General features: G+C 46.9%; 2 protein-coding genes across 2 annotated transcripts; one reads left to right on the forward strand and one right to left on the reverse strand.

The window, feature by feature from the left end:
• The first annotated feature begins 21 nt into the window (after positions 1-21).
• On the forward strand, positions 22-14,400 carry myo7bb (myosin VIIBb). The gene is made up of 47 exons (XM_067252487.1): positions 22-33; positions 241-342; positions 457-609; positions 870-1,054; positions 1,212-1,333; positions 1,416-1,558; positions 1,762-1,875; positions 2,000-2,153; positions 2,284-2,360; positions 2,457-2,576; positions 2,701-2,843; positions 2,943-3,153; positions 3,244-3,379; positions 3,551-3,717; positions 3,891-4,031; positions 4,172-4,330; positions 4,497-4,589; positions 4,801-4,895; positions 5,033-5,117; positions 5,322-5,540; positions 5,647-5,856; positions 5,959-6,294; positions 6,443-6,601; positions 6,717-6,791; positions 7,121-7,245; positions 7,364-7,490; positions 7,664-7,783; positions 7,929-8,102; positions 8,230-8,457; positions 8,568-8,735; positions 9,122-9,239; positions 9,371-9,497; positions 9,727-9,893; positions 10,047-10,228; positions 10,336-10,442; positions 10,555-10,703; positions 10,820-10,973; positions 11,899-12,054; positions 12,230-12,335; positions 12,441-12,554; positions 12,672-12,759; positions 12,870-12,976; positions 13,125-13,310; positions 13,420-13,536; positions 13,661-13,744; positions 13,843-13,962; positions 14,084-14,400. Exons 1-47 carry the CDS (start codon positions 22-24, stop codon positions 14,183-14,185), a joined length of 6,537 nt encoding a protein of 2,178 aa, XP_067108588.1. The 3' UTR covers positions 14,186-14,400.
• Positions 14,401-17,751: 3,351 nt separating this feature from the next.
• LOC136959244 (angiomotin-like 2a) lies at positions 17,752-25,033 on the reverse strand. Its single transcript, XM_067253516.1, has 11 exons — positions 24,901-25,033; positions 23,569-24,354; positions 23,143-23,308; positions 21,641-21,785; positions 21,403-21,492; positions 20,447-20,742; positions 20,148-20,323; positions 19,935-20,036; positions 19,576-19,772; positions 19,334-19,453; positions 17,752-19,016 (listed from the first exon to the last, which is right to left on the reverse strand). The coding sequence occupies exons 2-11, from the start codon at positions 24,288-24,290 to the stop codon at positions 18,931-18,933; spliced, it is 2,100 nt and encodes a 699-aa protein (XP_067109617.1). The 5' UTR covers positions 24,291-24,354; positions 24,901-25,033; the 3' UTR covers positions 17,752-18,930.
• Positions 25,034-26,078: the final 1,045 nt, after the last annotated feature.

The following is a 26,078-nucleotide window of genomic DNA, read 5'->3' on the forward strand; positions in this document are numbered from 1 at the left end:
TAGGAGAATTGAAATTTGGCAATGCTGAAAAAGGTAGGATTAATAATATCCTTATCATGTCTTTATTAATTAACCAGATTGAAATGTTTTCAGCTATCTTTATCATTGTCTGAATACTATTCTTCACCAGGAAGTTACATATACTTCTGACAGTAATAAGGAAATAATTTGAGAAACAATTTGTATAAAGTTTACTTTAAATCAAGTTTCCCCCTGACCATCAGTTCTTCTTCTTTCAAGGGAGAGTGGGTCTGGCTGGAGTCCAGTATTGGGGTGACCATCGGAGCCAGGGTCAAGGTGACCAAAACTGGCCAACAGGTGCTAGTCGACGATGAGGGAAAGGTGACCACGGTTTGATTATATGACTCCCAACAGGGTGTTCTCTTCCGTATGGTCCCTCAGTCTGGTTTGTGGTGCTGAACCATGTGTCATGTCAGTGTTTCTCTGTTCCTCCAGGAGCACCGAGTGCCCCAGGGGGGGGAGGCCGCCGTCAGGGTCATGCACCCCACGTCTGTGGAGGGGGTGGAGGACATGATTCGTCTGGGGGACCTCAACGAGGCCGGCCTCCTCAGGAACCTGATGGTCCGCCACAGGCAGAGCATCATCTACGTGAGTCCGCTTCTACACTCATATCTCCACAGTGACAATCCCTTTGCTTCCTTATAAACAATACTTGTACTTACATTGAACATATTTTACATGGGCTTTGGACAGTGTGTTTCATCACAGGGGTACACTAGAGTTTAACCGTACCATGTAAAAGATCATGTCATTGACAAAAATGTACCCATAGATCAAATGTACATGGGAAGAATTGGTTTATACGTTCGTTTATGTAGTATTTGTTATCTTTGATGTGTTTTCGGTAGACCTACACAGGCTCGGTTCTGGTGGCGGTGAACCCGTATAAGGAGCTGCCGCTGTACACGGCTGAGCAGGTGAGGCTGTACCACGGCCGCAGGCTTGGCGAGCTGCCCCCCCACGTGTTCGCCATCGCCAACACCTGCTACTTCAACATGCGCCGCTACAAACGCGACCAGTGCTGCATCGTGAGGTAGGGTCCAAAGCAGCACGGAGAGAGTTTCATTTGTTCACAGTCCCGGAGGATGGATGTCTCCAGGTACACAGGTGAACACAGGTCTCTTCTTGTCTCTTTCTCTCTCGCTTTCTCTCTTGTTCTCTCGCTTTCTCTCCTTGTCTCTCTCTCTCAGTGGGGAGTCAGGGGCGGGGAAGACAGAGAGCACCAAGCTGATGCTCCAGTTCCTGGCTGCAGTGAGTGGACAGCACTCATGGATCGAGCAGCAAATACTGGAGGCCAACCCCATATTGGAAGGTACTGACGATTTACCAAAGTCTTCCACACATGTCTTTGTGTAAAAAGCCAATAGTCAGAGAAATATTTTTGGTTTCCTCAGCATTTGGAAATGCCAAAACAATTCGCAATGACAACTCGAGCCGCTTTGGGAAGTACGTTGAGATCTTCTTCAACAAAGACGGGGTGATTGAAGGAGCCCGCATGGAGGAGTACCTGCTGGAGACGTCTCGTGTCTGCCATCAGGTAAATATTAGTGACTCAGTCTTTATTTTTATTATCTCATACAGTTTAGATCATTAGACAATCATTAGGCATATTGCTTTATGCAAATAATTGCTCAGCTGTGTAAACAATATCCTGTAAACGTGTGGTTCAGGAAAGTAGGAACATTTGTGTTTTCCTGGAATGGCTGGACATTTGTAGCTCTTGATTGTCAACTTCCTCAGGCTTCGGAAGAGCGGAACTATCACGTATTTTACTGCATGTTGGCTGGGATGTCAGCAGAGCAGAAGAAGATCCTGTCTTTAGGCGACGCCACTGATTTCAATTTCCTCACAAAGGTATTTCATCAACTACTCACCAAACACTATAAATGACCATCCCACAAGTTTTACCTGAAGACAGCAATCACATACCCTATGATATCTACGACGTCGATAGTAACCTTTGATACGTCTTCTGTAGGGTGACTGTATTGTTTGTGAGGGGCGTGACGACGCCAAAGACTATGCCCGTATGCGCTCTGCTCTGAAGATCCTCACCTTTACAGAGAGCCAGTGCTGGGAGGTCCTCAAGCTCCTGGCAGCCCTCCTCCACCTGGGCAACGTTAACTTCGAAGGTGGCTCTCTCTCTGGATGGCCCTGTGGCTCGCGTGGGAATAATGAATGTGATGACGCCGGGTTTTATTGAGTATCATGTCAAAGGGAGATGTTTGAATGAGCCTTGTGTCCTTTTTTTCCTCTAACCAGCCACCTACTTGAACAACATGGAAAGCAGTGATATAAGGACATCAGAGAACTTTACCATCGCAGCCGATTTACTAGAGGTTGGCATCTGTCATGTCGACGCTATACAGTACAACTTTAAATGTTGCTTACAGTGTGTTGATACTGTGTGTCTGTTCCCTGTCTTGTCTCTCCAGGTGCAGAGTACAGCTCTGGGAGTGAGTCTGACCCATCGCTCTTTCTTGACCAATAGGGAACGGGTGTCCAAACCCCTCAGCTCTGAACAGGCCTCTGATTGCAGGGACGCCTTTGTCAAGGTAACAGGGCTCAGAATTGACCATCAGTGTGTAAAGGGTATAAAAAGGGGAACACTCAAATCAAGCTCTGGAAAGAAATCCTTGTACCAAGTGATATTCAAAAAGTGTGTCATCATTTCTGTAGGCAATTTATGGCAAGCTGTTCATATGGATTGTTGGGAAAATCAACAATACTATCCACAAGATCCCGATCAGTGGTCCAAAATATGTCCGTCAATCCATTGGCCTACTTGATATCTTTGGCTTTGAGAATTTTGACTCAAACAGGTTTGCAATTCAACTGTTTCACTCGATTTCTTGCAAAATTCTAAGCCCAATATGTCAGCTAACCTCTTTCCTGTCTCACTTCATTCTCTTTCTTGACAGCTTTGAGCAGCTGTGCATTAACTTTGCCAATGAGCAGCTGCAGCAATTCTTTGTGAGTCACTTGTTCAAAGACGAGCAAGAGGAGTATTACAAGGAGGACATTGTCTGGAAGAGCATCTCATTCAGTGACAACCAGCACACTCTGGACCTGCTGGCAGGGAAATCTCTGAATTTGCTCTCCCTGATCGATGAGGAGAGCCACTTTCCCAAGGTACGCTGATCACCTAGAATCATGGGCCAGGTTTCTCCGTGTCTGTCAGTATGGGTCAGGTCATTGATAGCGTTGAGCGTTTCTTCACAGGGGACCGACGCTACCATGCTGAACAAGATGAACACAGTCCATGGGAAAAGCAACGTCTACATCTCCTCCAAAAGTGCTCATGATGTCGAGTTTGGGATCAGCCATTTTGCTGGGGTCGTTTACTACAACTCCAAAGGTACCCAGGAAACGTCAGGGTTCACGTTCCTCAACTAGATCAATAACATGGATTGTCACATTTCAGGCAACGCCTGAGTGAGTGTAATTCATACAGTGTGATCCAGTATAGACCAGTTTAATAGGAGCTGAGCCACCATAACCAGTTTCCTGGTTTGTTATTTCCCTGTAGGCTTCTTGGAAAAGAACAGAGATGCTGTCAGCTCTGACATCATCAAGCTTATAAACACATCCACCAACAAGCTCCTTCGAATGATCTTTGAGACTGAGCTCAATACAAATGGAGCCAAGAGCTCCAACAACCACAAGGTCATCCTAACTCCCAGGAGCTCTCTGAGGGTGAGGAATGTCACGGCTCTTAGAACATACAATGTGCCATGTCAACTCTCCAATGAGTCTATTCATAAATGAGTGATGCTTGTCAATTTTTCAGTGTGCGGTTGCTGATCAGTTCAGGTTTTGGTCCTGCTTTGGTCCCCTAACCGTGGTTTATCTCTCATCTGCCCCTGCAGGCCCAAAGCGACGGCAGGAAACAGGTGACCACGCTGAGCGGCAAGTTCCGCCTGTCCCTCGACGCCCTCATGAAGGCCCTGTCCGTCTGCCAGCCCTTCTTCATCCGCTGCTTCAAACCAAACAACGACAAACAATCCGAGGTCAGGAAATACGGGGAATACGCACACTCTGCTAAATGCTCTTAATGTGGTTGCTGTTATTATTACTAGGGCTGAATTTAACCGCCATTGCCATCACAGTACTGCTGGCCCAAGTTTACCAGCGACTCTGTGTGCCTCAGAGCTTTGACCGGGAGCTGTGCATGCGTCAGCTGCGTTACTCTGGCATGATGGACACCATCAGGATCCGCAAACTGGGATTTCCCATCCGCCACTCCTTCAAGGACTTCCTGCAGCGCTACAGGGTGCTCCTGAACACCGCTGTCTGTGACCCCAAAACTGTGAGACACGTGGCCCAACTTAAACACACATTATGACAAACGACGGCGAAATGATGACGATGAACGTCATCCCTACAATTCCCGCCATAACCATCGCTATTTTATTGTATGTTGTGGTCTTCCTGGTGGTAACCAGTCCCTGTTGCTTCCTTCCTCCGTCCCCCAGGAGACAGCGGCAGCCTGCTGTGATGCCATCTGCAGGGCTGTCATCACTGGAGATGACGAATGGAGGACTGGCAGGACCAAAATCTTCCTAAAGGTGCAGTGTTTCTACTCCTACCTGTCTAGGACATCCCCAACAGTCACATACTCCTAAGAAATGAAGTTTGTGTCCTCAATCTCAAACACAAATCCAAACTCAAAATAATGAATGTTGAGTCATCGTAAATTGTCAGAGTGCATGAGTCAGCAACATGTGCATATGTCAGGTGGGTAGCCTTTTAATAAACCTCTCTCCTGTTTCTCCACAGGATTCCCACGACTCTTTCCTGGAGCAGGAGAGAGAGCGAGAGTTCAACAGGAAGGCCCTCATCATCCAGAGGGTCATGTTGGGCCACAGGGACAGGTAGGGGATAGGGGTAGTGGAGACACTGACAAAATTAGGTTCGCTGAATCCAGCTGTCATCAAAGTGTATGAATGTGTGAATGTATAGTAGATGTTGGAGTAGGAATGAATCCCATGTGTGTTGACTCCTCTTGTAGAAAGAGCTTTGTGAACAAGAGAAGAGCAGCTCTGGTTGTACAGACGTACTGGAGAGCTTACAGAGTGCGGAAAATCTACCGAAAGGTAACACAGGTCACTTTGGACTCCCAATGGCACGTCCGAGAAAAAATGAATACAAAAATTCATGTTCAAATATTCCTTTTCAAAGAATTCACAACACACAAGTCTTTGGTAATGCAAGTATTAGACCCGTCACACTGTGAGTTGGGGTTCTTTTCGCTTATCTGCTTTTCCCATCTGGTCTCACTTGGGCACGCCTGTGTTCAGATTCTACGTGGCTTTGAGCGCCTGATATCCAGGATCCGCGGGCGGAAGGCCCAGTTGGAGTTCCAGAAGAAGCAGGAGGCTGCTCTCTCCATGCAGGCTGGGGTGCGAGGCTACCTGGCCAGGAAGAGCTTCAAACGCCAGCGGCAAGCTGTGACGCTCCTACAGGCCCACGCCAGAGGCATGCTAGCCAGGAAGAGGGCCAACAAGATCCGGACCGACGTGAGTTTTTGGGAAGAAGAGACGTTCTTCCGAAAGAACGGAAATGAACAAGCCAAGTTGTCTGTCCGTGCCTCTGCAGTAAGATTTGTTCTGTGTTGTGTGTCAGGCCTTCCTCTCCGCCCAGGAACGCCAGGCTCAGGAGCTGGAAGCCTTGGAGCTGCAGAGAAGGCTTGAGGAGGTTCTCAGCCAATCCCAGCAGGCGTCTAGCAGCCCTGAGCCTATGGATGAACAGGAGATAGTGAACAACATGTTTGAGTTCCTACCCATGGTTGTTGCCCAGGACAAACAGGAGTGTATTTCTTCAGACGTGGTTGAGGTGAGCCTAGAACCACCACGGAAAAGATGCAGGATGCATTGATAATTGTTTGAGTCTCACTTCTCTTTCTATCATTTTTCTTTTTCTTTCTTTCTTCTTTAGAAGGAGGAGAACAAAGAGGAGGAGGAGGACAAGAAGGAGACCATGCCGGAGAAGAAGGAGACCACGCCGGAGAAGAAGGAGACCCCGCCGGAGAAGACAGTGCCCTTGGTGACCATCGGGGGAGCCCCAGAGCCAGACACAGCGCCCGACCCCGGCCCTCAGAAACTGCCCGTAGAGGACTACGATTCGGATCATGAAGAAGACGACAATGAAAATGACGAATATTCCTTCTTCAAGTTCAGTGCCATGCACTTCCAGGGTTCAGCCAGCAACAGCCACATCACCCAGAGGCTCCGGCAGCCCCTGCTCCACCACGAGGATGAGGGAGACGCCCTGGTGAGCACAGCATGCTCATCCCCCTTCTCTCCTTTCACATCCCCCCCAGCCTTTATCTTGATTTATTCCCTCCCCATTTTATTTTCCTGACCAAACTTCCCCTTCTATTTTCCATCCATCCCTTCCGCCCACTCCCTCTATCCCCCAGGCCTGTCTCACGGTGTGGTGGATCATCTTGAGGTTCATGGGCGACCTCCCGGAGCCTAAAACACTCGGCCAGGAGCGCCTCAGCACCGTGACCAACCCCTTCCCTCAGTATGCACTAAGGCAGGGAAGGAGACTCAGCAACCTGGTGGGACTGGACCAGGTACTGACTCGTTTATCTGTATAAACCATTTCTTTGAAGGACTATCTCATTTTAGTTTTTTTCACCAACCAAACCTGCGTTCTACTAGCGAGATACACTCTTCTTGTCCCAACAGAAAGTGCTGAGAAAGAACAGGAGGAAATCCGAAGCAGCAATATTTAACAGGAAACAGTCCACTATTGTTGAAGAGGTGAGGCGTTTCTTCCACATCAAATGCAATATTCATAAAGTAATGTCTTCCTTTGGTACTGTGTTTCCAAAGCACCTGATTCAAATGAATAGGTTGTCATCAAGCACTACAGAAGCCTGATAATGACCTATTCATTTGAATGGGAAACATCTAAAGCATGCTGGACATGGTGTCCCCCAGGACCAGGGTTGAGAAACACGGCAGACGCTTACATCCACATCGACTTACAGGCGGAACTTGAAACCTCTTGATCTGTAGTCAAAGGATCCTCCACTGGGCTATACCCATCCTGTGTTCACATGCAAATTGTGTAACTGTCTCCTCACCAGTCAGAAATCGAGGTGGATGGAAGCGACATTATGGTTGGTGAAGGACCCACTCTAGATCGACCAATGTCATCCTTGGAGCAACTGCACGTGATCGTTGGATACGCCATTTCCAGACCAAATATCAGGTAACAAGAAGTCCACAACATTCCTGCTGTACTGAAACAACGATCAGTGAATATACATAAAAAAATTGAGGAATCTACTGCCAGCCAATAACTGTTGAGTCTATTCTGTCCTTGGCAGGGATGAGATCTACAGTCAGATCTGCAAGCAGCTGGTAAAAAACAAGAACCAGCGTAGCTGTCTCCGAGGCTGGATCCTGATGTCCATCTGTCTGGGAGTTTTCCCCCCTACCGAGCACCTGTTGAAGGTACCACCCTCATCTGTGTACAACAGGGAACTAAAGCTGGTTGCCAAGACAACTATTTATATAACGTTTATGTGGCCCTGAAACAACGCACGCATCATCACTGTCTTTTTTGTAATCTGGTCGTTTATTTGTCCTTGTTAATCATTGACTGTCTATTCTGGTCTACGGTGCAGTATTTGGAGGCCTTCATCCGCTGTGGACACAAGAGCTACGGGCCGTACTGCGCCGAACGCCTGCGACGCGTCGTGGCCAATGGGGAGAGAAAAGAACCTCCCTGCTATATAGAGCTACAGGTGAGACACACTGGAAAAGGGGGAAATCCGAGTTCCAGAACAAAGCCGGATTGAAATCAGATGCAGTCCCTCATACTGCATACCGCAGGCTTTTTGCCAGTTGTGAAAAGCATTTGTGAAAATGTGTTTGTCTTCATGTGAAAAGGCAGCCAAGACCAAGTTGTCCGTTCCGATGTCTGTGTCCCTGATGGACGGATCCACCATCAGCCTGACTGTGGACTCGGCCTGCACGGCTGCAGAGCTGTGCCAGCAAGTAGCCAAGAAGATCAACCTGAAAGACACCTACGGGTTCTCCATCTACATCGACATCTATGACAAGGTGAAGGACATCAGATGCCACCAAGCCGTCACTTTAACACTTTCCTGAGCTAATGTAAGTTCACGCAGACCGGCTCTGGGGATGACTAGAGTATGACGTCCTTCTGTTTTCCCGTGGCGGTCCCCAGCTGTGGTCCCTGGGCAGCGACGGGAAGCACGTGATGGACGCCATCTCTCAGTGCGAGCACGAAGTGAGGAGGAAGGGAGACGAGGGCCAGCCGACCCTGTGGAAGCTGTTCTTCCAGAAGGAGCTGTTCACGCCCTGGCACGACAGCATGTGGGACCCCATCAGCACCGACATCATCTACCAACAGGTCATCAGGGGCCTCAAGTCGAAAAAGTACAGCTCTGATAAGGTCAGTAACCCTGCTGTGGGGAGGGATGGTGTATCAGACCATAGCAGAGCACCATAGTTGTTGCACGCTGCTCCTACAGGATATGACATGTGTTTTTTTTTTACATTCAGGAAGACGATTTTGTCCAGCTGGCTGCGATGCACTACTACGCACAATTTGGGTCTGAGAACAGCATTGAGAATGCCAGGACGGTGGTGGAGGACTGCATCCCCATCACCCTGATAGAAACCAAGTCACAGACCAAGTGGATTCAGATGATTAACGCTGCTCACTTGCAGGTACCACCCTCGCCCATCTAGCCCACTGATGTCGTCCTCTGCCAACTATGAGAGGACGATTCCATTTGAGGATGATGATAGGACGGTTGCACTGACCCTGGCTCCTCATGCAACATGTGGTGTCCTGCTGCTAGTGGAGTGTCCACTGCTAGTGCTGTTGTTGTGTTCTGTAAAAATATTTGCCATTGTACTTTGGCAACATTTTTTGCTGGTGCTGTTTTTTGTCGTTTGGCTTTTTTTTGCCAGTATTTGCGTTTTTATATTTTTACGTATTGTACTTGGATGTTACCTTGCCTTGTCGTAAGAATGTTATTGCCCAGAATGACCTTTGTTACACTGTGCATATGACAAACAAATTTCTCTAAAACTATCAATGTCTTTGACAGGGTTCATATGTAAAGGGAAAGGAGAGAAAAGAGAGAGCTAGGTCTGACGTGGTCGACAGTGCCCGTCAGAAGTGGCCTATCTACTTCTCCAAGTTCTATGAAGTCACGATGATCTCAGGTGAGTCTTCCAGGGCTTTCGCTCCAGACATGTTTGCACAGAAGTTGTTTTTTTCAGCATACATCAAATGCTCCCTGGCCAGATGTCAGATTGTACCTGGATTGGGTTCTTGGCTCTCTGTTCAATCACAGGACCATCATTACCCAAGAGCGCCTTTATAGTGGCCATCAACTGGAAGGGAGTCTCATTCCAGGACGACAAAAACAAGCAGCTCTTAGAGCTGACCTACCCTGAAGTGACTGCTGCCAACATAACAAGGTACATACGGCAGTTTGGTTTAGCCTTTGCCACCCACCCATTTTTATTCTTATTATGTATTTATTTAGCAGACACTTTTATCCAAAGCGCCGTACATTACAGGGGGGAACCTGAGACCTCTCAATATGCTCAACCACTGAGCTATACCCTCCAAAAAGCCAACCGTACACGACTATATTCAGTATACTGTGAGTACAACAATAAACCCATTGCTCTGTGTGTTCCCCAGTGACGGTATTACTGGAAGTCAGTCTTTGAGTCTGGACACAATGCAGGGGCTCTATCTCCTGAGATGTGCCCTGGCGGGGGAGATGGCCGAGCTGATCCAGGTGTACCTGGAGGGTCTAAAGGAGCGCTCTGTGTACGCAGTAGCCCTGCAGGATATCAACAGACCGGGTAGGACCCCCTCTCACCTCACCTCGCACACCTGCAAGTCGCTTTCGATCATGCCGTGGGGGTGATGTGAATCAACCTAAGATCACACGCCACGCTCAGGCTTCCAGGAGTCTAATGAGAGTCCATTCTCACGGGGTTCCTCCTCATTCGCAGACGACCCCACCTTCCTGAGCTGCAAGCGAGGGGACCTGCTGGTCATAGTGAAGGATGGTGAGTACTCCCCTGAGCGCGGCTGGATCAAGGCCACCAATGAGTTCACGGCCAACACCGGGGCCATCGCCACCGATGCCATCCAGGTGCTGCCAACTCTCTCCAAGCCCAGCGAGGACACCCTGGTAGGCAGACTGGCACGCAACGGTTCCCGACTTGTGGACTTTGATAGAGAAATAGCGCCCTCTGGTGAGGTTTCTGACAAAGTGCTTCTTCTTAACTGAATCCCCAGAATCGGTTAAATCTAAATCAAGACCAGAAGAAGACTAAGAACATTCTGGAGAGAGAAGAGGCAGTGGCGCCCGTCTCACTGAAGGAATTCTCCTTTGAGTACTTCAGGTAGTTCGAACTGCCATCTTTTGTATCACCGAGAGGCCGTTCTTTCCAACCCTAATGCGTTCATCCCAACCATCTACACAGTTCTTATGCATCTTTTGTGGATGTTTGACAGGCAGCCAGGTAAGGAGGTGGGTCGGCCAGGTCAGGTCAGAAGGAAGGAGAAGTTGTGGGCCAACTCCAGAGAGACCCTCAGACAGCCTCTTCTGAAGAGCCTGGAAGGCAACTCCGACCTCAGTCACATGGCCTGCACAGCCTTCATCGATATCCTTCATCGACAGAACGGTTCATGTTTTTACTCCTGTCTTCTTCTTATAGAGCATGTACCAAACAATGTACAGTAGCAACTGTTTTACTGTTGTCCTTAACGACAAGCTCACCTATCCTGAAGTACATGGGAGACTACCCCAACAAACACGTACGCAGTGCCATCGAGCTCACCGACCTGATCTTTGGGCCGGCCACACAATATGTGGAACTACAAGATGAGATCTACTGTCAGATCATGAGGCAGATGACCAACAACAGTAGCAGGTACCATGTTATGGCTGTTCTTCTTTTAAATTCAAATTTCCAGAACGTCAAGATAGAAAATGGTCTTGCACTTGGCTGACAAACAGTATACAACATCAATCAATCGATCAATGTATTTATTTGATCAAAAGGGACATTCATGAAGTATACATTCATGAACATTAAAATGTAAATGCACCCAATTATAGCCAAAAGGCTAGTTTCCATTGGCAGTCCCCCTGCCAGAGTGATAAAAGGCTATACAAAGGCATTTAGTGAAAAGATATCGAACATAAAATCCCAATACACAAGCCCACTTAGTCCTTAACCATGGGTAGAAGGGAAAGAACAATGGATATACAAACAAGTGGTAACCAAAAATAATGATGATGAGATTTATTTTAAAGCAGTTGAATGAGGTTGATTCTCTAATGTTCTGTGGGAGATGGTTCCATTCCCGGGCTGACCTAACTGAGAAAACCGACACATACACCCATGACAGAAAACATACACCCATGACAGATTAGAGTCATAGAACCACAAATCAAATTACATTAAAACACAAAAAGTCCATAAATAACTAAGAGCAGGTGTGCAGAGCTGCATTAAAAAGTAGTGACAGTCTATCTGGCCTTGTTTGATATGAATGTTGCAGTGGGAATGAAAGGGTTTTTGAACATTCTCTATTTGGCCAGAGGTGCTCCTATAATGTCTAGCTGATGTGGGCTGACAGGAGTTGTGAAGGGTCCCAAGTGATGAAGTCTGCTCGCTCTCTCTCTCTCTCTCTCTCTCTCTCTCTCTCTCTCTCTCTCTCTCTCTCTCTCTCTCTCTCTCTCTCTCTCTCTCTCTCTCTCTCTCTCTCTCTCTCTCTCTCTCTCTCATATGGTACTCTCTCTCTCTATCTCTCTCTCTGATATGGTACTCTCTCTCCTCCCTCCTCTCACAGGTTGAGTACAGACTATGGCTGGCAGCTAATCTGGCTGTGTACAGGTCTGTTCCCCCCCAGCCAGACCCTGCTGAAATACACCCAGCTGTTCCTGGAGTCCCGCCCAAGAGAACCCCTGGCTGCAGAATGTCTGCAGAGACTGCAGGCCATGCTCAGGTGAGAACACCACTGTGGACCCTAGACAAAGAATGTCAACTGGCTACCAACCAGCCTGGGCTCCAATATGTTCTCTTAAATTGCTATGGATAACTGTATCTTCCTGTGGCAAAAACGAAACGCAGATTTCAGGAATGACAAAGCTATGTTTGAGATCTGACCGTCTTTGTTGTAGGATGGAGCCCAGGAAGCTTCCTCCACATCAGGTGGAGGTTGACGCCATCCAGCAGAACAGCAGCCAGATCTTCCATAAAATACATTTCCCCAATGATACAACCGAGGTAAAGTTTGCCTTAAAACAACCACCTTTTATCATCTTCGTACAACATAAGAGTTCCAGGGTAAAGGTGTTTAAGCATCGGCGTAACACATCTGTAAACATTTAGCTGTTTGAAGTGGAGTCCACCACGAGGATTCGAGACCTCTGTCGAACCATCGCCAGCCGCCTGAGGCTAAGCTCTTCAGACGGTTACGGTCTCTTCATGAAGACAACAAACAAGGTGGGGGAGATGAAAGCCTTGACAAAGTACTGTGTCCTTAAATATATGCTATTGTATAGCATTTGTCCTGGTTAGGTATGTGAACGTATGTTGTGGTTTACTTTGTGGTGAATTTAGGTTGTGGGGTTGACCGAGCAACAGTACTTCTTTGACAGTTTGAGACCGACCACTGAGCAACCGAAGAAAGTGAAGAAATCCAAAGAGGGTAATGTACAATCACTAAATAGATAGTCAGTAATTCAATACAAACTTCCCCACCATCATGGTTTCATGTGTCATGGTTTTTAAAGTTTTTGCCTTTACATGGATTGACAGGAACTGTAGCCACAACACCTTATCTAGTTATCTTCATGAGGAAACTATGGTTCAACGTCATCCCAGGAAGGGACCTGATAGCCGACCTCAACTTCCACTTCCCACAGGTGAGTCCCACTTATCTGGCTAGCCTTACCTCGACCTATGAGTAACGGCTTCTGATTCACCTCACAAAATCATACATCTTCAAAAGTCACGAGTCACAAACCTGGGAAGCTCCCACCACATTCACACGGTTGTTTCTCCTGCCCTCAGGAGTTGCCCAAGTACCTGCGAGGCTACCACAAGTGCACCAAGGAGGACATGATCAGCCTGGCTGGGCTGCTGTTCAGGATCAAAGTGGACATAGACAAGTCTCAGTTTGTGATGATCCCCAGGATGCTGAAGGAGCTGGTTCCAGCTGACCAGCTCAAGTCCATGTCCCCCGAGGAGTGGAAGAAGGTTCCGTACTTCCACCATCCCAAAAGGGTTCCGGAGTAGCTCGGTGAAGCATCTTCTTGCTCCCGGGCCTCAATCTGAACCCAGCTTTCTGTCCTGTTCTCCCCTGCAGCACATCGTGTCGTCCTATAACAAGCAGGCTGGGATCACCACGGACGAGGCCAAGCTGGCCTTCCTTCGAATCATCTCCAGCTGGCCAACCTTTGGTTGTGTTTTCTTCGAAGTGAAGGTGGGTGAGGCCAGACTAAGAGACAGCTAGGTCAGGGCATTCGGTTACAGAAGATCCAATGTTATATGTCTGTCTTTAATTCCGGAGGACGTTCCATCTGATAACTCATTGTCTTGCTTCACAGCAAACATCCGAGCCAAGTTACCCCAGCATTGTGGTGATAGCTATCAGCAAGCAAGGTGTCAACTTCATAAACCCCAAAACCAAGGTGAAGCTTAATTTCCCTTAGCTTATAAATCAACTACATGAGTCCCAGGTTAGTTCCAACATGATGTGACCAGATGTTTTTCTTTGTGTAAATCTCAGGAGTTGCTGGTCTTATATCCTTTCAACCGCATAACCAACTGGTCCAGCGGCAGCACCTTCTTCCACATGACGGTCGGTAACCTGGTGAGAGGAAACAGCATTCTCTGTGAGACATCACTGGTGAGTGGCTGGCCAATCGTCCTCGTAGTTCACCCTCAACAAGAATCTTCACATTAACCAGCATGATGTTTAAATCAAGACACCCTGTCATCCATTTGTTTGTCTCTTGTTTTTCTTTAAGGGTTACAAAATGGACGACCTCTTAACTTCTTATTTCAACATGTATGAGAGTCAGAGGAAGGCTGTGCAGCCCAGGAACCAGCTGTTCAAAGCACAGTATTGACATCCTTTTAGCAGTTAGCCTTTACATTGCATTACTTGCTTTTACGTTCATATGAATTACTGTCATATGATGTTTGCACTGTGACATTGCTAAAAAGGGAAAACAAAACGTAATTCATTTGGTGAAATAGACCTGCCATGGATATGTTTTATAGATGTCCTTGTCAAAAAATGGATTTTGGTATGTGGATTATCTCAAATATGTGTAGATGCCTTTAATAGATCATTATTAAATTGTTATTTTTATAATGTTACTATTTTGTTGATTTTTATCATTATAAAAAAAATTACATCGCATATTGTATTTATAGAAACAAGTATGTAGAATTTACAAAACTCTCAAATAAAATATTTTGTAAATAGCTGATGACTCTGACTTCATATAAACCAAAATGGAAGACACTGAACAAATAAGGTATCCAGTGATTAGTTAGGGTTGTGGCGGTCATTGGAAATTCTTCTTTTGAGGCTTTTCACAAACCGTAATTGACCACATAAAATGACCTGATGATTACTTTTTAATTAAATAATGCATTTGTTCAGTTATGACCAAGTATTATTGCAATTAAATGTGTTTGCCCTGATATTTATACAAAAAAGTATTTGTTTTTCACATGCAAGGTTAGGGTTAGAGCACAGTGTAATGGATTACACAAATACACCATATACACAATGGGGGGCTGACTGAGCAGTCTAGCACCACCAGGTGGCACTATTTACCTTTAAAACTCCACTGGCCAAATGTCTGGTTGACCTACTGATCCTGAGAGACTCAAGTAGATGGAGGATTGGAATGGAATGAGCTGTCAGTTTGGCATAAAAGATGATTCTAGGACTCACAGGTTGTGTTTGAATATTATAACTAAGGTTTCTTGGTTGTACTGCAGTTGTCTCATATCGTTTGGCATGTATGACTAATGGTAAAAATAAGCTCATTGCCCTCACAGATTTGACACATGACACACATGTTGACTTTCAATGATGTTTGAACCAGGGCTGAACAGTATGTCATTATGCGTAGCCAGGAAATGATGTCAGTGAGGTGGGTCCCACAAGGAAGTGGAAGAACAAAACACACAGGAGTCAACACTGAGGTTCCTTCCCAATGTCTAACAACACTGCCTTACAGTTTTCAGAACATCATGAGCTGTGGAAAAACTAGACCTGTTGCAGTTGAGGTGAAACATTTAAAGTATGACATGGTTTTACTTTGTGTATTTTTCAAGGAAACATTGTGTATAATGTGAAGTGGACAAGGTTTGAATTCAGATGGATTTCAAAAGGCTCCAGCCTTGAATCACAATCAATACAGACGACTGCAACACACCAAGTGTCCCTTCTACCTGCCCTTCTGAGGCATGCAAAAAACTAAGTGCACTAAAAAACTAAACATTTTTTAAAAGCCTGTGAACAACCTCAGTCTGAAGTCTTATTCACAGTTATAGATTCAACTGGCTAATAGGACCTGCTTGTTAACTCCCCTTGGACCCAGAGCAAAAACACATTACACATATATGACCAACAACCAAAATATGTTATGGGTTGACGACTAGGGAAACAAATGATGCCCATTCGATTTACTATCCCTGTGGGTGTTTTCAGAAGCCCTGTTGGCTGGAGCTACCCAGGGTCTGAAAGTCATTCCATGCGTCCATTAATCAATGCTGGAAAAGTCTGTCGGCTGGAGACCTGATCAATCTCGACCTCACTGAAAAACCACAACGTTGGTGCTGGGATGAATTCAAAATGTGAGCTCTACTAATACTTTGTGTTTGAACAGATTAAATACAGAGGATTGATAGTTGTGTTGCTCCTCCAAACACCCTTCCAAGAAAGCTCTTTGTGTCAACGGAAATACTCATTCCGTACCTGACTGATGAGGATTGACTTGAAAGAAGAAGTGTTTGTTGGTCTGTGTTACTTCCCACTCCCTACATATCTGTGTTCCCCATAATTGTTTATTGTTAGAGCTGGGAGTTCAAAGCCTCTCTTTCTAAGACTATTAGGAAAGTGTTGTTAAACCACAAATGCCACAGGGCCAATACATGTTACACAAGCAGAAAGGGTGACAAAACAGTTTCTGCAATTTGCACATGGACACATACATGTCTTTCATGACGATCAAGGTCGACATAGAAGCTTTCGTGTGGTTGAGCAATAGCTAAAAACCTTCGACAAATAATTTCCCTCAACGTTTCCTGACATGCTAGCCCATTGCGGAATTTGACCTCTGAACCTACTAACGTTCCATCCTTCTTTATCATATAAATTCTGGCAGAGTGATTCTTAGTTGGAACACGCCAGCCGCCTTTCAGAATGAGAAGGAATGTTGGCCGTTCCTCAAAATCCTGTCAGTCAGAGAAAGATAAACACTCTCAGTTCATAAGTAAGATTGATTGCAGCACATACCGCTAGTTGCTGTGTTCCCATACAGTCCTTCCTATCTGTATCTTGCCATCTAATTTCCTTCCCTTATATAAGTTGTTGTCTGCCAAGTCCATGCTTGTTGAGGTGTTTTAACTTCTAATCCCATCTAACCCATCTAATTATAAAACCACAGTGTCTGTGCCTCTGGGAAGAGAGGGAGAGACAGAGAAAGGGGGGGGCAAGAGGAAGAGAGATAGAAAAAGAAAAAAAATGGACAACAGTGTTTCAAGGTTGATACAGCGCAGGAAAGGACTTTACATAATACAAAAAGTATGTAAGGTGTCCATAAAAATTGTGTCTAGCTCTACATTTGTATGAATAACAGATACTATGGTTTATGTATTTTCCCATAACATCGTCTGGTGGATCAACCTAGCAATTCACCCACACGTGATACTGTATACAGTATATACATGCATACACATACAGTGTCCCAGCGGTCAGATCCCTGAAGCTGAGGCATGTCAGCTCTGCCCCCTCCCCCCCACCCCAGCCCTGATGACCCCAGCACATTCTCTGTCATTGTCATCGTCCCTGGGCTGTGAAGTCTCATTGTGGGAACAGGCATAGGCCAGTTGGAGAACCGGTGAAGTCAATAGCTTGTCTGGAGCTCTCCTCGCTTTGAGAGGAATCTCATGAATATCGCATGACAGCGACCAAAGACACCCTCACCAATTCAGTGTAACCTCACCAACAGACTGGCTAGTTGGCTAGAGACCGCTAAAATACAACTTATGCTTGTAATGAGAGGAACACTAGGTGTACTGCGTGTTTCAGGTCACAGGAATTTACAACTAGGATCAGATGTTAATCTGAGAGAAACTAGCCTTTGTGATGTATATTGTCCTCAGTTCAGTTAAGAATGCTATCAATGTCAAGCATGCTCTTAACAGTCGGCAGGAGTAACAGGAGAGCTCACCACTGAGGAAATCTGAGCCCAAAGAATGCATCTCTGGCCTTTATTAACGAGGACTCACTCTCTACAGGTGGAGTGAATGTGTTAAGAGGAAAGGAGTAACCGTAAAGACGACGCGAAAAGTTTCGATGTTTGTCAACATAGCTCTGACACTGGAGGCTTACAACAGCAAAATGTTTTTCTGTGGAGTTGTACTTGTTTACTTCAAAGAACAAAGGTGGAAATTCTTTCTTTATATATTAGAATATTTTATTGCTTTATGAAATGTTGAATGAATTCAAATTCACAACCTTCATATTGTTAGGAGTTCACAGAAATGTCTTGAGGTCAACACTTCGGTCTGACAGCTTAACATATCTGATTGTCTGAACATAACTTACAACACACATAAAATCTTTGGCATCCTGCACAGAGCACTACATACTGTATCTAAAATAATACAAACATCTGTATAAAATATATAATCATTAACCTGTTAGTTCATCCAAAGCCTACAGGAAACAACAACCCAACTGTAGCTTGTAGCTTTATCCCCATGGTGATATCTGACCAGCAGACACACCATATTAGGACACACACACAAACACACACATTCATAAAAAGAAAACGGATGAAAATAACTGTACACTCTCACACATGGAAAAGGCCATTCAAATCGTAGAAACTGGGATGAAAACAGCTCACTCAGATCTGAACCCCAGTAGAACCAGCTACAGAGGTTCCTTGAGTGAGTTCAGGGAGAAAATATGCGAATCATGATTGTTTTGCGTTTTCTTCAATCAAATTATAAAGAAATGGGAGTCTTTCCAAACAGACAAATTCCATGAAACAGGAATGTGGCTAGTTAATGTAACATTTTAGAGATGGGAGGGAATGCAAGTCATGAGTCCACAAAAGATAAGATCTTAAGATCAATTTGAAATACCATGGGGCTTTAAGTTAATATTTGGGGAATGTGACAACCAGATGTAAGAAAAATATGGAGTTCCTGAACTCCATGGATGGGAGTTTTTAAGTTAATCATAGTTATGTGAGAAAGCAGCAAATATAAATACTTTGGCATACACTCTTGACAATATGTTGCCCAATTGCAATCCAAAATACTGTCCAAGTACCTCTAAAGTTTCACATTTTTTATCTCACAACCAGACCGCATGCCTGCATTAGTCCAGGTCAAAGAGAAAGCTAGAGAGAGAGCACAGCTCCCTTCTAAATGTGAAACCAGTCCTTTTTCACACAATTTCCTCTCATTCTACAACATTCCCGTTTTGTCACTCTTTATGTGAGTTTGTTGATCTATGAACGTTCTGGCGTTTCTCAGCTTCCTTCCACTGCTCATTACAGGGACATCGCCCCTGTCACATCTAGTCCACATTCTTTAAGTCTTTAAGTCTTTAAGTTCCTTAAATGAAGATTTCCACCGCTTCAGCCTCCAAGTCATCCAGTCCTTTGAAGGGGTTTGGACGTGACTTTTGTTGCACTGCATTTTCTGTGGAAAAAATGGACAATGATTAATGTATGAATGAAGGAATAGTCACAGTTAAAGAACACCTTATCTAACCTCAGTGTACATCCTGATGTTCTATATTCAGATGATCTATTCCTGGTAAATGAGTGTGGTCGATACACAGGCTGGCTGAATGCAACTAAGTACATTCCAGAAGGCCGCTGGTGAACTACGACCTGCCAAACTCTATCCCTGATTGGCTGATCTTTTGGGGGCATGGCAAATCAATGAGCAACAGCTTTCAACATAATCTTTAGCCAGTTTTTTGTTTGTGTGTGTGTGTCCATCCGATAACTCACCAGTGCTGAGCTTGTTGCTGGTGGCTGGCTCCCTAGCTGTAGATCCATGGTCCTGGCCAGGGTTAGACAGAGCAGAGAAGCGAAGTGGGGAAGCCGTCTGGTCGTCTGACAGACTCTTACCTGCAGGGCAACATGAGATAAAACACTTAGTCTGGCACTTGACTCATTGACAGTTGTACTTCCTTCTATAACACAATACAAAGTACTACTACTACTGACAATAAAAATGACAGGGTCTTTACCTGCATTCTTGCTGGTGAACTTGGCAGTGCTGATGGCGGGGGTGGAGGTGGCGGCACGCAGGGTGGAGCCATCCTTCTGGGCCAGGTCTGAGCGGGGGCACATGCCCTGCCTCCTGCCCTGGTCCTGGAGCAGACGCTGGTGCAGGATCTTGATGACGGCATCCTTCTCCAGGATCTGGACGTACAGAGCCCGGATCCTAACCAGCAGAGAAACACGGTCGCCAGATTAGACAGATACAGACTTCCACCACTAGTGATGAATTTGGTTGATTGAGTCATTCATGATCAGGGATTCCGATGCGCTCTAAGCCCGGGCTCTGACCGCGATTTATACGAGAAGTGATGAGGTAGCTACACACCTGCTCTCCATTTCCTGGTTTCTGTGGTCAGCGACAGGCAGGTCCTCATTGAAGCTGTTGTTAGACGAGTGACATGGAGAGTGGTTGATGATGGTTGTGTCTCTGTGAGGGAGATAAACAGGAGAGGGTTAAGACACAGGCAGGAGGAGGAAGAGGCGGGATCTGAAGCATCTGGGGGGGGGGAGGGGGGGGCAGGGGGCGCGGCTCCCTCACCTCTGGGCGGCGGCGGTGGCGGCCACGTCCATGGCGAACTGTCTCATGGTGCTCTCTTCCAGATACTTCTGCTCCCAGCGCACCGTGTCTGCCTCCAGGGCCAGGATGTGCTCCTCCCGCTCCCTCAGGCGCTCCTGCAGAGAGCCCACCGTCACCCCGGGGGGCTGGGACTGCCTCTGTAGAGAGACGGGTCAAGAGTTCAACACCAGGCGACCGGGGGGGGGATTCTGGGAGGCTAGTCCGGGGTCGATGAGGGTGAAGTGTCCCCCAGCCCCTCCAGAGCAACAACTCTCTCCTACCTGTTGGGCTCTCATGCTCTTCAGCTCTTGCTCCAGCCGCGTGCGCAGCCTCATCTCCAGGCTCTCCCGCTTCTCGCAGGTGGCCTGCAGCTGGGCCAGGGCACTCTGCAGACGCTCGACCTTCTCCACGTAGGCCCGCTTCCTGCGCAGCTCCTCCTCCAGCTGGCGACCCCGCCCCCGGGCCGCCTCCAGCGCCTCCTCCAGCTGCTCCGCCCGGGCGCCCTGCTCCTCGGTTGTGGCCCGGAGGCGCTGCAGCTCACGCTCCGCCCGCTGGCGCTCCACGTACTGCTCCTCGTCTGCAGGGGGGGCAAAGAGGGAGGTGGGCAGCAAGTTAGAACTATCAACCGGATTGGCCACAAGGATTTTCGTCCCATAGTGTGCCAAAATGCATCTGGAAAGATTGCTGTGCTGATCTAAGGAACTAAATAGGCCTTCGTTTTTAAACCTAGGGTCCCTCAAGAATGTTGAATACTGCCATCCACCGCCATTTCCCTGACAAGTTAGTCCCAGAATTCCGCCATCGTGGCTGATGTTCTTCATTTACCCGAGCACTCGTGGAATGCCGCAGGGGAAGAGGGGGGGGCGGGCCTATGCCTTTGACCCACTTAATACAGAACATTCCTCTACCAAGGCCGGACAACTTCCCACCTCTAGTTTTGGAAACAGAGCCCTACTTAAATAGACAACATAAATCAAACCAACAACCCGGGATCCTGGTTTTACCCCCATGGTGTTGTAATTTATAGTTCCTATTTTTCCTCCTTCCAAAGCAGGCTTGAACTTCCTATTATTAAGCCGACTTAATAAGTCCACGTTACGCAACTGGCATTCCTACATACAGGAAGTGCTTATCTACAGAGCACTCCATGCTATGGTCCAATCCTATCTACAATGCTGGTCATGGGCTGGGGTGAGTACTGAAGACTGTAAGATTCAAAGTAGGGTAGCATACGTACTTTGCTCTAAAAGTTTCGCCATGATGTGCTGGTTGTGGTCAGCAGCTTTGACCTCTTTGGCCGCATGGGTTCTGGCATTTTCCAGGCTTTCTGTAAAGCAAATGGGTTCAAGTTCAGTATGAGCATTTGTTGTTTTTTACATAGAGGAAACAGGGCCTCAGTCGGCTGAGGTGTAAACTACAAAGGGCTGACTGGTAGGGCTCAGCAAATGAGGATTTGTGATATTTGTAGTCCTTACCTCTCAGGTCTCTATTGAAGTCTTGCAGCCTCCTGATCTCAGCCACCAGCCTGCTCCTCAGAGTCTGCTCCAGGTTCTCCCTCTTACTGCTGCCCTGCATCAGAGTCTCGTAGGCCTCGGAGATCCGCTGGATCTCCTGCTCCAACTGGAGAGACAGAGGGGAGGGGGATAACACACGTCAGGAGGTTAGGGTCATTTGGACTCATATAGATAAAGTACATAAATACTCAATATGGATTTAAACATACCAGTAGAGTAAATATGTGGGCATGTACAGGGCCTACTGTGTATAGTGTACAATGTACACACGACCTACATACTGGTATGCATATAATACCAAGGAATTCAGGACAACACCACTCCCCATGTGACTGATTTATATCTGCATTCCTTAGAGCTAAAAGCCACAGCTCCAGGTGTGGGCACACACAAGGGTATGATCACACACACACACAGAAGCAGGCACACACAAAGAAAGTCACACACTCACATAAACACGCACACAGAGGTCTGGGCTGGCTGCCAGAGTGAGAAAGGTGTACATGCCTGGGCTGTGGAAACAGCCCGTAGACGCCCACCATTACAGCAGCCACTCAGGCATGTTTACTCAGGGCTGCGGCCTGACGGGAAAACTTTCCAACCCCAGTAATTATCATTCTTTAAGACTGAGGGAACGCAAGAACCGAGTGACGTGACTACCGTGGAGGAAAACGTTTTTTCGACAGCATCCGTGGTGAAATGGGGAGGCGGGTTAATCAAGCACATCTAAAACACTGAGAAATATGTCAAAGGTGTGTCTTATGAATGCCTTTGGAAAGAAACTGGCATTTGAAGTTGAAAAAAGAAAGACAGAACAGAAGGGCAAGGTAAAATAGAAAGGTCAAATGGAGAAGCATGTTGGTGAAAATGCAGTTGGATGAAAGAACAATAGAGGTCTTTCATTTTTAACAAGTGCCCTGCCACCTGCCGTGACCAGCAGCATCTCTCTCCTTCCCTCTCCCTCTCTATCTTAGCACTCGGAGCATGCGTCAGCTGGACCAGAGTCACGACCCCATCGACTGCTGTCTGACACTGCCTGGATTAGGCCAAAATTCTATGGCCTCACACATACGACACCCTGGCCAACTGCACAATAGAGGGGGTGAGGACACAGTAGGAGTCTGTGGCCTCTATGTGATCTGTATGTGTGTGTGTGTGTGTGTGTGTGTGCCTGAGTGTGTGTGCTGTGCGGGTGGCAGCTGTTGAGTCCTGTCCCCAGTACAGGCAAGGAAGTGTGCCTGTGATGGATGTCTGAGAGCCAACTGTTACTGGGCTTGTGTTTCCAAGACAAGTGGCATTCTAGGCACAAGCGACTACAGTCGTTTACTATTGGTGGATGAGCTGAATCTTTGTATGTCTACCCTCCGATACTAAAAAAAGCCTTCCAGATGCTGTCCCACTGGAAGATGCCCTTGGTATGCTACCCATTTAAGGCCTAAAAAGATAGTCTTGCGGTCCTTTACCTTCTGGATTCTTCCGGCCTTCTCTCTGTGGCTGTCCACCTCCTGCCTTAGCCTCTCGTTCTCCATCAGCAGCAGCTCCACCTGGTTGGGCTCCTCCAGGCCAGCAGAGGGCAGGCTGGTGAACATGCTGTAGCAGGCCTCTGGCTGCTGGACAGTCACCGCATACCTGGGGAAGGAACAGCTAACTGTCAATACATCCACATCCCAACCATCACCAGGAGCACTACTCATCACTTACTCCACCCATGATTGGCTTGTGAGGGTGAAAGCAATTTTAAGTGGTGTGATTCAAACAGAACGCCATGACTCTGGAATGTGAAACACAATGACGCACTGCAGGAAGTGGTTACGTGACAAGAGACGCCCACATGCTGAGCTTCAATAAAAGTTGTTACTGGCACAACGAAAAGCAACACGAGTCAGTACCTGTGCTGCTGAGTTAGGAGGGGCTGGGGCATGTCCCTGTAGACACACTGGGGCTCCTGGGCAAGGATGGGTACAAATCCCTGAGCCTGGATGGGGCCTGAGTACTCTGGAGGTGGGTTACGTTTGTCCTGGCCTGGGCCTGGGATGGGGAGTGTCTGTGGGTCATAGTAGCCCAGCTCCGGGTAGCTGTGAGAAGAGCTCTTGAGGGCCTCAGACTTGTTGCTATTCCTCTCCAAGGAAAGCTGCATGAGACGCTCACTGAGCGACCGTACGTGCCCACGCTTAACCTCCATCAGATCCCCCTCGTCGTGGAAGCCCCCCTCGTGATGCTCCTTCTGGGGGTCCATGGAGGCAGCCCAGTGGGATGCCAGGTACTGGGAGTGGGCCTTAGCCTGCTCGTAGCTGGGCAGCTCCTCCCCGTGGAGCTGGTAGAGATGGTAGCTGCTTTCTGAGTGCTGGTAGTCCCCCTGGTGCTCCTGGCCCTGAGGCTCCTGGCGAGCAGATAGCTGGGGGAACTGGGGCTCCTCCTGGGAGAGGCTCTCCAGGGAGGAGCGGGGGCTGCCGGACGCCTCTCCTCCGCTCCCGGGCCCACTTCCTCCTCCACGCAGGGCCTGCTGCTGGATGGCCAGGAGGGTGCGGGCATCTGTGGGGTTGCCGTAGCGAAGCTGCTCCTGGATAAGGCGGTGCAGGACCGTTCCAGACGGCTCCTCGGTGGACGCCATGTTGTTCTGTTATCAGTGTTCAATCAAAGTTCAGGATCAATAGGGGTTCTGGATGGCCTTGAACCTAGGATGAGAGGAGAATAAGCATAAGTTTATATATGTGCAAATTACTTAACTGCGGAATAGGACAGTAATTTGTCTGTGAAACTGTTTGTGCATTGAGGAGATCTTGCAAAATATTAGGATATACTGTGCTCCAAAATATAATACTTATAAATAAAATTTAAAAGCATAAATAAAGCATTTTTGTATTTTCGGCTAGTATTATTTTCTATATATCTATTCTGACTGAGAAAAAAATGTGCTGTGGGGTTCTCTACAAGTCGCATCACATCATTACAGCCTTCACAGCGACACTGAAAACGTGGTGTTTTAATGGTGTTACTGCGGCAGACAAAAGTGCGGCGAAATTCCTTTCTCACGGGGGAGCAAGAGCATAGTTATAGAAAATAACTTCATAGAAGAGTTATCGGATACAAAAGAAATAGGTTCAAATAAACAAACATAGAGAATGTTATCATGGTGTTGGTAAATAGATTTTAAAGTCACAAAGTGACTATGTGTTTCGGAAAGTTTGCGTCTTATTTCGGAATAAAATAGACTTTCTTACCAGTTCACGCTCTCATCCCAACAATAAGTTTCTTTATTCGAAATACTTCCAAAAGTGATCCACGTTTATTTAAACCGTTCTCATCCTTCTACTGTGTGTTCTAGTTCTGTTCGTGCGTGCTCAATGCTCAACACTGAAATGGTTGTTCAGCTCGCAGGCAGCGATAATAAGTAACCGAGGAGGGGACTAAGTTTGGAATGCGAGGAATGTAAAGCGCGAGGTCCCTCGGGGATCAAAAGCGTAAAACCACACGGTTCCAAGGGGGGAGGAGGTTTAACTGAAAGGTTGTAGTACCAGTTGCAACCACGAGGATTTGGGAATTAATGTAAGGTGGTTTATTATTCTTGAAAATTGACATATAGACACCTTTATTTAAAAGAATAGTGAAACATGCAAGTGCTTTCAGCAGCTTTTCAGTGTTTTCCAGATTGTTCTCTCTCCTGTTGGTTTCAGGCTCCTCTATTTATCCCACACATAACTAAGACTCGCATTTGAAGCTCTAAAACTTTGGAGTCTATAGCATGCAGGACAGTGGATGATGAGGCGGGGGGGGGGGGGGTGGGTGGGAGACGGGCAGCTGTCCAGTGGAATCCGCAGCCCAAGTCTTCCCCGTGATCAGGACATAGAGAGGCTTTGTGCTCAAAGCACTGCATGATGCAGAGGGGTAAGGAATGCCAAACAGAAGCACCTGCTTGACTGTGGGTACAAATCTCAAATATGTAGGGGACCAATGTCCTTTGGTATGAGACACGAGGTCAGGCTGCCTGATGAATGCATCCATTTTGTCCTCAATGAGCAGTGAACTGCCCAGGGTCCTTTTTACTGAAGTCGTCAACAACAGAAAAGACAAATCACTTATATGATGTTAACTGGATTTGAAATAGTATCCCTAGCAGGTAAAAGTGTATCTATACGACAGGCCACATGTTTATCTTTGAAGACCAAAGGCCAACTCAAGCTATTTATTACCTGCGGACCTAACAGCTATCATGGATTACAGATCTGGGAATTTTCATTTCAGACTGTTCCACAAATAGGCTAGATGTTGTTTAGAGCCTGGAGCTGTGTGTCTGTGTAATAGACTAAATCTGTCTGTGTAACATAACTGTCTTAGTAATGGACGCCAGAAACAGAGTGATGCTCGTCACTTACGCTCTAACTGGATCAGCTCTAGAAGC

This window comes from Osmerus mordax, chromosome 16 (assembly GCF_038355195.1).
Source record: "Osmerus mordax isolate fOsmMor3 chromosome 16, fOsmMor3.pri, whole genome shotgun sequence".
In the NCBI taxonomy this organism is placed as follows: Eukaryota; Metazoa; Chordata; class Actinopteri; order Osmeriformes; family Osmeridae; genus Osmerus; species Osmerus mordax.

Excerpts from the sequence above, each read along its gene's own strand:
- myo7bb (XM_067252487.1), top strand. Across the intron at positions 6,295-6,442 it reads AGGATGAGGGAGACGCCCTG|GCCTGTCTCACGGTGTGGTG; the intron begins GTGAGCACAGCA and ends TCTATCCCCCAG. Across the intron at positions 12,336-12,440 it reads TCCCCAATGATACAACCGAG|CTGTTTGAAGTGGAGTCCAC; the intron begins GTAAAGTTTGCC and ends GTAAACATTTAG.
- LOC136959244 (XM_067253516.1), bottom strand. The coding sequence starts at position 24,290 with ATGGCGTCCACCGAGGAGCCGTCTGGAACGGTCCTGCACCGCCTTATC. Across the intron at positions 23,309-23,568 it reads CTCCTAACTCAGCAGCACAG|GTATGCGGTGACTGTCCAGC; the intron begins GTACTGACTCGT and ends TTCCTTCCCCAG. Across the intron at positions 20,324-20,446 it reads AGAGCATGAGAGCCCAACAG|AGGCAGTCCCAGCCCCCCGG; the intron begins GTAGGAGAGAGT and ends GTCTCTCTACAG.